This window comes from Carica papaya, chromosome 7 (assembly GCF_054855325.1).
Source record: "Carica papaya isolate Zhongbai chromosome 7, ASM5485532v1, whole genome shotgun sequence".
NCBI lineage: Eukaryota > Viridiplantae > Streptophyta > Magnoliopsida > Brassicales > Caricaceae > Carica > Carica papaya.
In genome coordinates this window covers 11,054,369-11,071,566 of record NC_142315.1, presented here as the reverse complement: position 1 = coordinate 11,071,566, position 17,198 = coordinate 11,054,369, and the positions used below count along the sequence as shown (strand labels likewise).

Genomic DNA, 17,198 nt, shown 5'->3' with positions numbered 1-17,198 from the left:
CTGGGCCGTTCGATCGCGATTTAATTTGGATTAAATCTGGGCCGTCTATCGCGATTAAATCTGGGCCGTCCGTAGTTGATTGAATCTGGGCCGTCCATGTGCGTGCATCTGGGCCGTCCGTGCGCGTGCATCTGGGTCGTTCGTGCGCACGCTTGATCTGGGCCGTCCGTGAGCGCGGGGACGCATATGGGCCGTCCGATCGCGCGTATGCGGTTTGCCCACGTGGCCCGTTCCTGGGTCAGCGTGGCCTTGCCACGCGGCAGGTCCTGGTTGGCCAGGGTTGCTGACTGGGTCGCTGACGTGGCTGCTGACGTGGCGCTGACGGAGCATAATTTTTTTAAATTACGTTTTGACCTCCGTTTTCCGAATTTTTTTTCAAAAATATCCTCATAATCCAAATTTTCACCCATTTTTTCCAAAATCAATTTCAATTAAATCCAAATAATATTTTTACCCAATTTTATCATTATTAATATTTTTATATTCACAAAAAATTAATTTAAATTAAATTAAATCAAAAAAATAATAATAAAATAGAAAAAATTATTTTGGGTGTTGCACCGTAAAATTTAACTCATCAAAAGTTATCATTCCATATGAAAAAGAGTACAATAAAGTGAGAATTGTAAAAAAAGAATAATGTTCACATTAAAGCCTCAAGTATATCTATAATATAGAATTAAAATTTATAAACGATGAACGATTGATATCACTATAGTTTTTTCTTTGGGCAAAATGGTAGCATATCTAGTGTTTACTAAAAGGAGTTTAAAATACTTAACATTTTTTGTCATTCACATGTTATCTTTGGGTATCCATCTATAATACAAAATACACTATCCGTTTATGATTAGTAGAAAGTAACTCTCTTTTGGGTTAGTTTCAATCTCATAATTATAAAAAATATATATTATTTATTTATAAGTCCTCCTTAATTCTTTAATGATGTTTAACTACTGCAAGATTTATCAATATGGAGTACTTTGCTAACTACTCATGTAAATAAATTTTAAGTCAATAAACTACGAAATCATAATTTGTATAAATATACATATATATTTATATTATGAAATTAATTGTTAATTTAAAATATATACATATATATAAATTGTTAATATATATATATAAACTGTTAGAATAATATATATACATATAAACTGTTAATATAATAATATATATATAAATTGTTAATAACATATAAATATATATGAATTGTTAGTATAATATATATACATATAAACTGTTAGTATAATAATATATATACAAACTGTTAATAATATATAAATATATATAAATTGTTAGTATAATAATATATATATAAATTGTTAATAATATACAAATATATATAAACTGTCAGCGTAATAATATATATATATATATAAAATTTGTTAGTAGAATTTTAAGATGTGTGAATTCAGTCTCGTTCTAATACCAAATGAAAGAATATTTGACACAAAAATTATTTTTATTGAATTCAACACATCTTAAAAAAAAGAATAGCAACAGAAAGTTATAGTTACATACCATTCGAAAATGATACATATATAGCGAGATTAAGAGACTCCTTAATAAAATCATTAATTCTCTGACAAGAATAAAAAACTTTAGTTAATGGAAGACTCAAATGAAAGAGGAATTTGTGCTCATTTTATAGATGAGAGAAGAGGTCAAAACACATTCATAATAATTGAATGTGTTTGTAACTGTTTCTATTATTATAGTTTAATTATCATAAAATACAATAATTCTATAATTTATTTTAAAATTATCTACTCCATTAAGATATCTTGTAAAGACTCGGAACTTAAAATGAAATAAAGTTATAAATTAAATGCAGAAACAAAATAATAGAGTTTAGGGTTTACATTCCTTACACAATAATATAGAATGTCCAATAGAGTTACATGAATATCCTTTTTAAAAGAACAAACGAAAATTAAAGAAATAAATAAAGGCAATATACTGAGCATTCTAGAACGACCTTCACTAGTTTTTAAAGGGAGTTCGGGTGGTGAATTATTCACAACCCTCTTGTTGATCGGGATCTGAGTCTTGGTCATCTTGATCTGAAATAGTTAATGAAAGGGTGAGCTACACTAGCCTAGTAAGAATATCACACTACTCACCGATACAGAAACTGAAGATTGTTAAAAATTATAAAAATAACCAATAGAGCTGTTGATTTAAGTAAATTCATTTATCATAGGAAAAACCATTTATTGCATATATTTACCGTTGCAAGATTGCCAAAATAGACTCATAGAGACAATAACTCAAATAACATTCTAATCTCATATTCAAGTGAGTAAGAGCAACAACTTTCCATTTTTATTTGCCTACTAGTATCTCTGGGGGTTTATAGGGATGTCCCACTACGCGTGAACAAATATCCAACATTGTCAACTACCGGTCGTTCGCATACCCCGTCCGGTATGAACGTTAAAAATATCATCATTCAATACTTCGTCCGGTATGAGGGTGAATCGGGTCGTCCTCATACCCTGTCCGGCATGAGTGCCAAAAATATCATTTCTTGATACCCCGTTCGGTATGAGCTAACGTTCACAATAGGATTCCCTATGTACTCGATCCCTCCACCATCTCTCAGGATATCCAGTAAGACTATCATTCATTAATTCACATACAAGCAATTTTTTTTCGTTTGCATATTAATTTTTAATTTCATAAATTAACTGTAAATCATGCAAGACAATCAATAAATATACATTAAGGAAACAGAATTAAATCATTTAACCATTTTAGTATATTTTCATGTATTCAAAGCTAAAAAAGTAAACAATCAGTTACACAGGACAAACGAAGAAATAACTCACCGGTTTCGGCTCTATTAATAACCTGTAATTATTCTTAAAAATTTTTAAATTACGCAAATACCATATTATCGATTATTAAATTTTAATTCCATAATAGAGAATAAGGTGGAGATTCTTACTCGAATCGGTGTTCGAAATACCGAAATTTTTATTGTGCCTAGTGACAGTCCCCGGATATCTTGAACTTTCTTGCGGAGATTAAAACACGCTCCATGTACCTAAAAATACCTCAAAAACCTAAAATCGATGTTAAAAATTCTTTTTTGACAAATTTTGGGGTTCTAGCACGGCAGCACCACCGTGATCTAGCGAGAGCATCGCCGCCACCTTGGCCTGATCGTTTTCGGCCAGTTTTGGCAAGTTTTGTCTGGTTTTATACCCATCTCTACGAAAAAACACGTTTAGGGACCTCGGTTAACCGAAAAATTAAAAAAAAAATAAAAGCCTATCGGTGGTAGAATTTTTCGGTGTGGTGCCTCCGTTGACTCACCTTTGCGACTAGATGTTTTTTTTTTCATTCAACCTGTAGAAAACAGAAGGGTAAACACAACGGTAGAAAAATCGCACGAAATGGGAAACGAGAAGAGGCTCATATGAGGAGGTTGCAGGTCTTGTCCATGGTTACGCCGCCAGGTTTTGCCACAGTTTTCGGCTCATCATCGTTATTTTTGCTTCGATTTGGCCATAGAGGTGCTCAAAATTAAATTTCGAGCTGATATGAGAACTTTTACCCCTTTTTTAATGGTTGTAAGTAGTTTCGACGCGGTGGCGATTAGTGATCGACTTCTTTCTCCAGCAACTAATCATTCTTCTCCAGCGGGAGGCTGACGGTTAGGGTTTGAGTTCAATGTGATACGAAATATTTATACTCGTCTCGCGTTAATCTGGGCCATTCATCGCATTTGATTTCGACCATCCGATCGTGTTTAAAGAAAAAATGAATCCGTACCGTTCATTGCGATTTGATCTTGATCGTCCAATCACGTTTAAAAAGGGAACGAATCTAGACTGTTTATCGTATTTGATTGCGACCGTCTAATCACACCTGAGGAAAGAACGAATCCGGATCGTCGACACGCACGGGAACACTTCCGGGTCGTCCGATCGCGGGGCACGCAGATCACCAGCGTGGCACCGAATCAGCGTGCCTTACCACGCGGCGCACTCCGATTCGTCGAGACTACTGACTAGGCGGTCCTACATAGTAAAATTTTTCTTAATTATGTTAATATGGGCTATTCATTGCGTTTGATTTCGGCCGTCAGATTGCATTTAAAAAGAAAATAAATCTGTACCGTTCATCGTGATTTGATCTCGATCGTTCAATCGTGTTTAAAGAGAAAACGAATCTGAACCGTTCATCGCATTTGATCGTGATTGTCCGAACGCGCCTGAGGAAGGAACGGATCCTGACCGTCCACATGCGCGGGAACACTTCCGGGTCGTCCGATCGCGGGGCACGCAGATTGCTAGTATGGCCTCCTGCGTGGCACTGAATTAGCGTGCCTTGCCACGCGGCGCGTTCTGGTTCGTCAATACTGCTGACTGGGCAGTCCTATATGGTAAAATTTTTCTTAATTGCGTTCTAACTTCTAGTTTTTTATTTTTATTTCAAAAACACCATTCCAATCCAAATTTTTAATCATTTTTTCCAAAAAATTTAATTTCATCATCAACCTATTTTTTCATAATTCCACATTTTAAAATTTATTAATTTTAAAAATAAATTTTTATATATTTTGTATTGTTAAAATTAATTCCGGGCCAAATCATAGGCCGAGATATTACATATCTTTTCTTTTATAACTGTCATGTATTATTTTAGGTTTCTTTTCAGTTAGTTTTAACTGTTATGAGTGGATGAAAAAAATTAAAATATTAAGTTAGTGGGTTATCCACTTAATTACTGAAATTAACCTTTGTATACAAACTATTGACTTTCTTTTGCACCGATCGATAGTCATATCAATTACATATATATAACCATCTTAATGTTCTTAAACATATCGATCTCCATTACGGAGATTACTTTGACAATATATTGTTTTGATCAATTTATTTGAAAACATTAGACATATATATTTAATAATCGTACCAAAATTTGAATTTAAAATTTGAACTTTAGAAAAATAACTTCATTTCTAAATCCACTTTGTCAAACTAAGAGATTACATAAATTATATAAATTTTTTTCAAATTGGTGCAAATTATATTTTTATAAGGAATAATTGACCTTAAATGAAATATCATATATATATTTCAAAATTTGTTAAAATTTGTAGAATTTGAGATGGATGTTATTCAAATTCCACGTTAAATTTCGTATGAAGTTACTTCTCATTATTTTAGAAGAAAATTATAACCTTTAAGGTGAACTAAGCATGCATTGGAGAAATGAATTGTATAGAAATTTCAAAACATATTTTAAAGAAAATTTTACGTTTTAGAGTATTAATGAGGTTTGATGGATTTGATAAAATACAAGAGATCACATATTTATTTTAGGTGTCTTTCACTTGTAAGAAAATAATATTTTCTCATATCATAAAGGATGTATAATACATAATATAAATTGTTAATTTATAAAATATGTTATACAAATATGTAATTAGAACTTATGAATATGAAAGGGCGACGGTCAAAATGGGGTTCAAGATCGCATATGGATACTTTTAAGTCTTAATTTTTTATATTTATTTAAAAAATAATTTATAAAAACATACTTCTAGTATTATCATAAATGTAATTTAAATTTGTACAATTATCTTAAAATAAAACAATCCTCCAATATCATTATGAAATTATCAATTCTTTTTAACAATTAATTAAAAGATTAGCAAGATTTATGATTTTTTTTTTAAAAAAATTGAGTATTTATATAGTTAGGATGATATTGATTATATATATAATTGAACACTTACCATCACAACCTCTACAACAGAGAACACAAAGGAATAACTGCACTTGGATTTAATAGAAGACATATTCTGGGTTGAAAGAAACAACAATTAAATGCCCAACTATTTCCTAATCCTATAATAATCTACTCCAACAAAGCTACCACATAAACTTAAAAAAAGATAGATATATATATATATATATATATATTCTACAGTTACTATAAGATATGGGGCAAAAATTAGGGGCCTTCTTCGTGCCATAATACATAAAAATTATGAAAACAACAATGGGGATTTACATTCCTAAACCGCTGCCTTCTCCTTTGCATCCTGCTGGGTAGGGTGGTGAGTAAAAGAGATATTACTTGAAAAAGCACACAACTGTGCACTTCGACATACTTCTAGATGTAAGTTAGCGCTCATTGATAACCATTCGTGGTCTTCTGGGATTTCTTCCGGAAGTTTGAGACGCTGCAGTGAGGGCAAATATACTCCAGACCATCCGTTTTTGCATAGTCCTGTAATTCCACTTACAACTTGTCAATGTAACAAATCTAATTCAATTTTTCATTCCCTACAACTTATTTTTCTTCTCTGCTAGCTAGTAGCATTTACTTAATTAAATTTTTTATGCCAAAAGTGGCAGTGTAGGGTTGTTGAAACAGCTTCAGTAGAAAATTTTTAACAGAATCGTGCTTTAAGACACAAACCATGAGACTGCTCATTATTTCAGACTAAATTCTCCATTTTTCCCAGTGAAATTATGTCAGTAAAGCAATTGAAAAATCCTATTTTGGAAATTTGAAAGTCTAGATCCCATTTCAAGTTCCATAATCATTTTCTGTTACTTTTCTGAGTACTATTTTGTTTTATTGTTTGACAATCAAAATTTCTTAAGAAAAGAAGGCACATGTACCTTAAAGGCACCAAGGCCCTGCCGCCTATCACAGCCAAAATGAGCCCACTCACCACATATTCCACAGTTCACCCAATCACCGGCTGCACTACTGTGAAGCATATAAACTCCAATCATTAGCATCACAAGCATTAAATTTTCTTGAAAGAGTAAAATTGTGTGCCTGTGTGCGACTGTGCACAGAGATAGAGAAACAGACAGACAGACCTGTGACACAACAAGCAGCATTCTCCATCGACATCGTCATGAGCCAATTCATATTCCAAAAGATAAGTTTCATAGTGTCTTTTCAATGTGTTGCCCACGCCCTAGGTAAGCAATGTACAGAACCAATCAGTCCATAATGGTGCAAAAAATTATAACAGCTGAGACAACTTAAAAGACAAAGGTTGCCAAGTGGAATATATGAAAGTCATAATGACACTCAATTTTATCCAACAAAGCAATGTCAAACTGCCATTTGGAAGACAAAACACGAGGGAGGGGCAGTTGATGCTGAGTTTTTTTCAATCAAGATTATACATTCAATTAACCGAGGAAGTGAAACAAAGTAATAACAAGCCAACAATATTCGACAACACAAATTTAGATTTGCCTTCTTAAAAGATTTCTCCTCTTCCTGAATTAATAAACCACTCAGTACATGTTTTGTACTTTTTACAGGAATACAATAACCAGTTTCGAACAAGTGAGCCTCGAAACTACTCAAAAATAAAAGTAGGATCTGATAAGTCAAGAATGAAATAACCACGTCAATATGAGCCTGGAAAACGAGACAAATTTATGGCAAACAAATTTTCTTACAATGATCCCATGTTTTGGAGTAGACTTATGTTTCAAAAGCCATAATATATCTTTGTAATTAATTCATAATCAAGTTCCAGCTTTAAGAAATATGCAACTCTCAATTATGCATCTACACATGAGCAGATTGGGAGTTATCAAGAGGAACACAATATAATTTAGATTAGAAATCATACAGTCATCCTATTAGTCAACGTGTGATTTCGCATCTTCGAGAAAACTTGCCCTTTCCAATTGATGCCATTCCCCACGTGGAAGCCTCCCCTTGAGACCACCTGAAGAGCTCAACTGTCAGATTTCACTTCTTTTGCTATTCTAATCATATTTAGCAGATTGACAAGGCTCACCTCTCTATACAAGTTGAAAAGATCCAGGCGCTTTGCATTAAGAATAGCATCAGGAAACTCAGCTAGTCCACCTTGCGGAACAAGACGTGTATGTCCTCGAAGAATTAAGAATTGCATCACATCTCTCAAAAATTCCTCCTGCAGAAATAAAGCATTCAAAAATATTAAACAAAAAGCCTGAGAAGATATCAGCTGAAACATATAAAAGACTAAGCAAGTCTCTAGAGACAGCCAAATTTAGCTCCAACATGGAAAACACCATAAAAGACAAGTCAAGTGATCTTGACTCCACAGTTTTGCTCATCTAAGAGAGAACAGGTAGCCCAACTCATATTTGGTGTAACACTATATTGGATTACTTCCTCATCCCTTTCTGATCACTTATCTATAAAATTATTAGATGCAACCATGAATTATATACAGACTCCTGAAACATGACTGCCTGTGAATTGGAAATTTACTTACCTCTGAGCAAACTTGAATTGGTGCTCTACCACAACCATGTTTCTTCAGAGGTAGTGGATTTAAAGAAATAATTTGCTGAGCCTGGAAAGAGCTTGACAGTGTTTTACGATGTGTAACAAGATTAGGACCAGTAGCACCATGCTTCGCAGGAACCACGGACAAGTTAGCCTTCCCCTGGTCACCATCATATCTTTCAGCCTCAGAAAATCCAGTGAAAGGCAGCATTTTATGACGATGAGTGTGAGGGATTGGTCTCATTGCAGCCATCTTTACTTTCTGGTTAGCAGAACCTCCATTTTGACTCTCCTGGTTGATATTAATGATCTCTCTACATGGCTGAGATCTTTTTCGACTAGGTGCAGGTGGCGTCAACCAGCTAGGAGGTCTAACTAGAACCACATTGTTAGATTTATGTTCTTTGCCCTGCCTCGCGCAAAAGAAAAGCAGCCGTTCCGCATCATCTTTCTCAAAAGAAGCAACGGACAACCCTTGGATGCTGGCAATTCCCAGCATAACTAAACTCCGGTAGGATACATCTGGTGCCAACTGCCTTAAAACCTGTTGAGGCATTCCATAACACAGGTCTGATTACAACAATTTGGACAGACTCCCATCAAACTAACTGCCTTGAAGGTTTATAGAGGATATATCATAAGCAGAAGTCAGGATAAACTCATCAGGGCCTCCTTATTGGTTCCCCTAGCCAAAGTTTCATTGTGACAAGATCTTGCATTCTCTAAAAGCAGCACTGTATTGTCTAAAGCACAGAGATAAACTTCCAGCAATACATGGTGAAAACTACAGAAACCAAATCCTCCCCACCAAATAAAATTCTTTAGTCATCATGTTAAAAAAAAAAAAAACTTGGCAGAAGGAAGTTTGGAACAGCATTCATTTAATAAATAGTAAAAGATTACAGAAACCCCTACAAACAAGGAGCACAAAAAGAACAAAAAGAAAAAAAAAAGAAATCTTAACAACTAAAAAGATTCAAACATCCAAAAGTCTCAATATTGAAGCTGGAATTTTAAAAAATTATGTTTAATGTAGCAACACTTGCATAATCTAGAAACCAGTTCATGCCTATGAGAAAGGAGATGGCTAATAATAAAGTTAAAGATAAAAGTAAAATAAAAAAATATACAATACTCATAAGAACTGTAACTAAATCTGTGCCCACATCCAGATTCGTTTTTCTTTTTTTTTTTGGGGGGGGGGGGGGGGGGTTGGTTAGAGAGAGCTTAATAAGTTAAGAAGTGTAACCTGTGAAGCCCATGTGGGGACCTTCATGCAAACTTCAAACACACTTGCCCCGCAGGCTATCGAGGCAGACTTCCGAGGCTCAGACAATACCAATTTGCTCTCCTCAGAGTTTGGCAATGCATGGACTAATTGACTTTTCTCAATAAACTCATTTTTTATATGATTCTCCAAAAGCTGAGACCAGAAAAAATAAAAAGAGGAACCAAAAATGTCACGGAGAGATAAAAACTGGAAGAGATCACATAAAACATTTCACTGTAGAAGATATATAATGATTTTATCTTGCCTGATCATTAAAACAAGTTTGTGCGCTGCCAGACACCAGAAGTGATATATGAGCAGAACTACAGGTTGAGAAGTCACATCGCATGGTTACTACACCACGTGAAAATGTTCCAGCTTGAAGGGGCGGTGGTGGAGCACTGCAAATATAATGCCACATCATCAATCCAATGTAAATAGAAGACGAAGAGGGAAGTCCCTTATACAATTGGATACTGAACTGAAAAATTAGTCCATTTTAAAACCCATAAATTCAAAGAAGAAAAAACATGTAACTTAGCTCAAACTGAGTCAGTACCTTGCCCTGTTATGAAGTTTGCTTCCACGTATCTGAAGAAATAGCAAGCATAGGAAACATAGAAGATATTACTTACATGAGGAAGGAAACAGATTCAAGGGTACAAAATATATTCATATAGGTTCATGAAGATATACATGAATCTATACATGTGGATTTATAGATTCATAAATAGACATGTGCATTCAAAATCAACAACTTAATATATACATGTATTTGTAAACTACAATCCTGGAGAGATGTAGTATGGACCAAACATTTGAGATGGCCACAGATGACCTTTGAAGTGTCAAAACTTACCTCTATGCTCAATAAAGCATTCAGCCCATCTTCCAAACATCCCAATAAGAATGCATCCTGAAAATAAACAGCTTGTGACCATCATATATCTCAACGATAAAACTTATTTATAAAATGCACAACTAATTTCGAATTGGACAAGATCAAACCAAAACTACCTGCGCGCATGGCAACCCACATATAAGAAATCTCATGTTCACATCTTCATCATATATTTTTATAGAAGGGAGAGTCTCTGGAGAGTTTTCTTCTTCTTGTGCATCTACCTCAGGCAGAACAACATCAATTTTGGGGGGTTCCCCAAGCAATCGTGGTCCTGACTTACCACTAACTTTGGAAGTTAGGACGGTGTTGTTTCGCACACAGTACATTCTAAAAGAAGCATCTGCAAGTTGAAAACCATCCCATGTATGGCTGCATGAACTGTCATGCACAAAAGGCCTAAATCATGATCTTCATTAATGAAGAGAGGCATTCATCTTTCTCAACCATTAGTTAATCTTGGATATAGCTACATTTAGAGTCAAGGGCATCAATACTCATGTGGAGGTTGAAAGGGGAAACACTCATAACATTAACATTCCAAATGTCATTGATTTCTTCATTACAAACAAGCAAAAACATCTGGCCACAGATAAACAGAAGAATATAGATATAAATAACAGATCCCATTCAGCTATTGTTTGTGGGCGTGGTTGGTGTATTTTGCCTCTCTTCGGGCTAAAGCTCATTACTTCAAGGGACTCCCTTAACAAAGCTACAAAGGGATTGGGACGTGATTTTGAAATAACACAACTTGTTTTCCTTATTTTTGGTTCTTTATCGACTTTTTCTTTTTTTCTTTCTCGAGAAGACTTTATCCTCCTCTACATTGTATTTTTCATTATCAGTAAATACATAGAAAAAAACAAAAAAAAAAGACCATAGTTACCTGAAATGTGGTATAACCAGATCGTGGTACAGGGTAGGGTATGAGATAAGCCAAACGCTAATTTTAGGCTTGGACAGGGATATACTTAGTATGTTATGTTGGTTCAAGGTTCAATGAAGCACTTAATATCTTGCAAGTTTCAAACGAGGAAAATGAATATATTATAAGTTCCAAAACAATAAAACACTGTTTAGTAATTGTTTTGAGAAAAAAAAAGTTGACTGACTGGACCCTGGTCTTGACACCTACCTCATCTCCTGATTCCTAACTGATTTTAATTTCAAAAGTAAGTTATACTCCATAGTATCCTTCATTATCTGTTCTCTCTAAATCTCCAGAATCCTACTTCTAACCCAATTTCTTATTCAATGATGCAGGTAGGAAGATCCTAAAATAGTATTTCAATATTAGAAATACTTATGCAATTGTAATGTTTATATATTACTAAAGTATTAAACTTATTTAGGAATTAGTATCTGTAGGCTTATAGATGGCATGAGTTACTACTTCCTATTCAAGTAGGATCTTACATATACTCTCAATTGTAGGTGATTACTATTAATTAACTTACTTTCCTATTTAGCATTTTTTTTTATAGATTTAAGAGTGTATATTTCAATTGTAATCTAGTGCTCATAAATAGGATACTCAATAGTTATCTGGTAAACTACTCATAAAATTATTATACAAATATTATGTACTTGATTTATTATTGAAATATGAAAACTCCAAAATTGGTTCCTAAGAAAGTTGCAAAATAGAGTTTCAAATTTGATATTCTTTCTACTTTGACATATCAAAAGTCAAGGTCAAGTTTTTACCAAGTGGAATAGAATGTTGCAAAATAGAAAGATTATTAACATATTTCCATATTAAGATATATTTGTGTAATTGTAATATTTTTACACTTTTATTTAGCAAGGGGCATTTATAGACTTATTAGTGGTATGGGTTTACTATTTTCTATTTAATTAGGATCTTATTCAGCTATCTAGCTAATAAATTATTCTAATTAATTAGCTTATTTTTCTATTTAATAGAATTCCTATATAAAGTCAGGAATAGTTATTTTGGTTGTAATCTGGTACCTATAAATATGGTACCTGCTGTTGCTATTTGGTGAACTATTCATATAACTATTATTATTGTACAAATATTGAGTTAATTTGATTATTCAGATATGAGACCTCCAACTCCAGTTCTTAATAATTTTTTCTCAAGCTCTTATCTCAAAAAAAAAAAAAAAAATTTCTCAAGCTCTCTTCTCCAACATCACTTAGAATCTTACTTCTTCTCCACAAATCATTTTGCAAAAAATGATAAAGATGACTCCGAGCTTTAAGCTTTGAAGTCCAAAATCCTTGCCCTAATTCTTCTCCTTGAATTTTAGTCCTCATTTTAGCTATCCGGTTGGGACTATAACATCCTGAATAAACTCATACCATTATCCAATTTAAAAATTTAGGAGGACAGATTTTCAATTTGGGGGCCAGGGGAGGGGGCAGGAGGGTAGGTAGGTAATCCTGATTGGCACCAGCAGTAATAATCCTTTCATCTTGCTTTTTAAGATAATTAATGACTAAAGAAAGTTGATGTTACTACCTTAGAATCACAGACAACAATGCTTGACGAAAATGAGAAGCTGCATATCGTGAAAATACATTCTTCCAATATATAACATAGGGAACCCCCTGCACCACAGAGAAACATCCAAGTTCTATAACTTTTTTCAAGAAAAGATGCATTTAAATTTTTAACTCCAAAGAGCCAACAAGCAATCAAGGTTAATCATTAGTTTTCCACCAGATACATCATAATAAATGGAAAAAGGAACAATTAAAGAGTTGTCCACGCATGATATAACCTTAGAGTGCAGAGCTTCTGCCAATTTTTCACCATTTGGGACCTCTAGATAGACCTGAACAAACATAGAGAGTAATTCAAATCAATACCGTAAATAACTAGTAGTTTCCCCTAATATCTAAAAGGATTGAAAATATGAAAAGAAAAGTTCTTATAGGAACATGTACACCCCGAACAACAACCATGGAAGATTTCCTAGTCTGTTACCTTCTTGTCAAAGTTCTTCTAGTGACATATGCCCTATTAAGAATCTTGAACAAGCCTGAATATAAATTTTTTCAAAATCTCGGAGTAAAAAAGCAATTCCATATATTATTTGCCCCCAGAAAACCAACTCTTTCAACTATTTCTCTGACTAAGCATCCATTGCTGCACATAAGCAGTCTTATTCATTACAAAACCCAGTCTGCTGAATACAAAAAGAAATGCATAAAAGGAATGTCCTTAACTATGGTACAAGTTTTAATAGTATACTACATCAAAGGGAAAGTAGTTGCATTTTGCATATATGCTACCAAAAAAAACTAGAAAAGGTTATGGTCATGCAAACAACTTCTTCAAATATGACTCATACATATTAGCACATAATTAATCCATTCACTTGATTTTATTGAGATTTACACGAATCATTAAACTTCAACCCTCAGATGATACAAACTCACTTATTCTGATTGACAAAACATAAGATAAACAATCACTTACAGTGGTTGGCAATGTAGAACCAAAGAGTCCACATAAGGCATCAGGAGTGGATAAATCAGTATCCCCCCACATTAAAGTTCCAATTTCTTCATTGTCCGCAACCTGCTCTCCTTGCAAGTAAACAATACTTGGCTCTGATGCTTCAAGAACTCGCTGGAACTCTTTAGTAGTTGGATTATTGAGTACCTGAACCTGCATTCCAATAAACACCAAACCGGTACATTAGAACCTCCCGGACAAAATTAAGCTATAATATGGAAGCTTATTGTAATACACACACACACACACAACTTAAAAATATAACTCATAAACATGATATATTCACCTCAAGACGGCCTGAAGAGGCAAGCTCTGGAAAGGGGTATATGGGTTGATCATCAGGAACTCCCTTCTTCACCTCAATATCAGGACTATTTCCGCAGAGAACTGCGAGAAGGGTACAATGATTCCTCGAGGAAGCTTGAGCATGAAACATCATATACACATGCCAAACCTCAACAATAATTTCCTAAACTGAGTGAAATCTAGACCGAGTCGACAAACCCCCAAACCTTTTAAATATCAGCACGAAATCAAGGAAAAACACAAATATTCCCTGCAAATCTTAAAATCCCACCTCTGCATAATCCGGCTTGCCCTCCCTCCCTGGGTAATCTGAGAAAGCAACGAACTTTATGGTGCGGAAACACTTGATAATGCGAAACCTAATATTGAAAAAAATTGATCGACCCAGAAGAGAAGACGAAGAAATTTAGCGATCCAAATTGGCAAAAAGACTAAAAAAGACAAGGGAACAAAGAAAAATCCCAAGAACAGAAGCAATCGGGGAGAAAAATCAAAAACAAAACCCCTAAAAAGAGAGTAAAGTTAAGGAAGGCTAAGATAAGACTTTAAAATAAATCTCAAATAAAACCCGAAAGGACATCTCTTTCTTTCTCCGAAAAAAAATTCCCTCTCTCCTCTTAAAAAATCAAAAATTAAAATAACTTGTTCACAAAATCAAAGCAGCCAATAAATAATTACTAGAACTAAAAAATTTGGTGAGTTAAAAATCAAGCAGCCCTTTTTGTTTCATGGAAAAAGGTGTCAGTTTTTAACTACAGTTCTCTTCTCACGTAGAATCAGGTCAAAACAAAAATATTAATATACCTAAGCAAAAGACAATTAATAAACCGCTTGATCTTTCTTTTTTCACAAACGAGAAACAAAACTCGAACTAATCAGGAAAAAAACCCCACAAGAAAAAACTTCGTATTTCTCTCTGCTAAAAATAAAAACCAGATTAATTATTATTCTCCTTTCACGTTTCAGTCCAGAACATGTCTCCTCTTTAGAACACTCAAAGAAAAAGGAAAAAAAAAAAACCAACAATAAGGACATGCTCTAGAACAAAAGCACGACCACTGAAGTCCGAAAATTTTCTCCTACGCCCTGTTTCTTATGCTTGTTTTCTTCTTCTTCTTCTTCTTCCTCTGGTTTCTGGGTAAATATATATCCACATAAACCGCAAATTCTCAAATGAGTATATCATGTTGGTTTTGATTTCCTTCCTCCCCCCTGTTTTGTCGAGATTGTGTTTGAGATTGAATCCCAAAATCCAAGACTGGGTTCTATCTTCATTGCTCTTTGTGCTTCATGATGATGGAGCTCATGAGACCTTGATCTTTCATACATTTTTTCAAATGAAGTTTGATCTCCGATACTTGGCGTAACGTATTTATGTTTCTGGCTTTCGGATTTGGCCGTTGAAGCTACAAAAGCCTTTGACTTGCTCGAGGGTCCCACTTGCCAGGATTTGACTCTTGAGTCTTCTCCCCCTTCAATGTTTTTCCTTTAGTTTACAGCTGAGCTTCAGTTTATGTTCGTTCGTCAGCATAAGATTTATATTTAAGAAAAATATTTAAATAATAAAAGGTAGATCTTTCATACTAAGATGGTGATCTTATTTAATAAAGAGGTTGGAGACAGTTATTATCTTTTTTCTTTTTTTTCAATTTAATTAGTAAAGTAAAAAAAAAAAAACAAATTTAGCAAATTTTATTTAATAGAGAGGAAATTTAAAAATATTTATTTTATTCCCTTAAAATATTAAAATATCATTTGTTTTAAAAAACTTACTTTTTAAAATTGAAAAAAAGAAACAAGAGATTACTTGTTGGCCGGAAAGTAGTGGAAAATAAGGAATCAAAATCAAATTATATATCTTGCCGTTAATAACAGTTAACTAATTTAAATTTGATAAACATATATTAATTTTATCATATTATATAGAAATTAAAGATAGTATTTTTTTTTTAATATTTCTATAAATTAAAGATTCATCGAATAATGAAATATTTTAAAGTAAAAAATATATAACATATATATAATATACCAATTTAAGAAAATATATATTTAATATAATCAGTAAACTATTTAATTTTATCACTAATGATTATTATGAAACATTATTATGTCTTACGAACGCTAGAAGAATAACATTTCAAATTATCCCAGAAAAATCCTTCTATTGATTTACAAATATCTTTTCTATTTATACTTCTTTACAAAATAGTTATTAATAAAAATAATATTTAAAACATAATAGTGAAAAATAAGGATGAAGTTTATTCATATAAAAATATAAACTAAAAGTAGTTTCACAAAAAAAAAAAAAAAGTCTTGAATTATATCTACCATTATAAAATAACACTTGTTTGCCTAATGAGCAGGGGAGAAGAATTTATACCAATTCTTGTTTATAAAATTATGGTATATATATATATATATATATATATCTCAGACGGCTTGTATGTTGAGTTGGAATCTGAAGCATATAGTGATATAATGGAGATTATATTTCATCAAAAAATTTGCAGGACATATTATATTGTAATTAAGATAAATTATCATATTAGTTCTTATCATTTGGTTTTCAATTTTTTTGTTACTATTTTTATTTACTTTAAACATCAAGTTTTCTTAAATTTTTTAGTGAAAAAAATTAAAATAACTACACCATATTTGAACATTTTAAAATTTAAAAATAATTTTCATTAATTAAATATTTTTATTAATTTAATTAATTAGTCAAATTTATTTTTTAATTATCTTTTAAATTACTCAAACATAACATGATTGTTTCAAGTTTTTCTATTAAAAGACGAAAATTATTATGTTTGAATTAAAAATCAAAAGTTATATGTAATACCCGGAATTAATTTTAAAAAATTAAAATTAATGCATAAAATATAATTTTTTAATTTATAAATTTCATTTAATGTAAAAAATTAAGAAAAATAGGTGGATGATGA

At 32.8% G+C, this 17,198-nt stretch overlaps 1 protein-coding gene across 1 annotated transcript; it reads right to left on the bottom strand.

Annotated features, from left to right (window-relative positions):
- Positions 1-5,781: 5,781 nt before the first annotated feature.
- Positions 5,782-15,757, bottom strand: LOC110812018 (ARID/BRIGHT DNA-binding domain-containing protein). Its single transcript, XM_022038677.2, has 15 exons — positions 14,231-15,757; positions 13,906-14,097; positions 13,205-13,258; positions 12,943-13,031; positions 10,568-10,832; positions 10,410-10,466; positions 10,110-10,141; positions 9,816-9,951; positions 9,530-9,703; positions 8,267-8,824; positions 7,802-7,939; positions 7,631-7,729; positions 6,858-6,958; positions 6,651-6,741; positions 5,782-6,252 (listed from the first exon to the last, which is right to left on the bottom strand). The coding sequence occupies exons 1-15, from the start codon at positions 14,381-14,383 to the stop codon at positions 6,154-6,156; spliced, it is 2,238 nt and encodes a 745-aa protein (XP_021894369.1). The 5' UTR covers positions 14,384-15,757; the 3' UTR covers positions 5,782-6,153.
- Between the last annotated feature and the right edge of the window lie 1,441 nt (positions 15,758-17,198).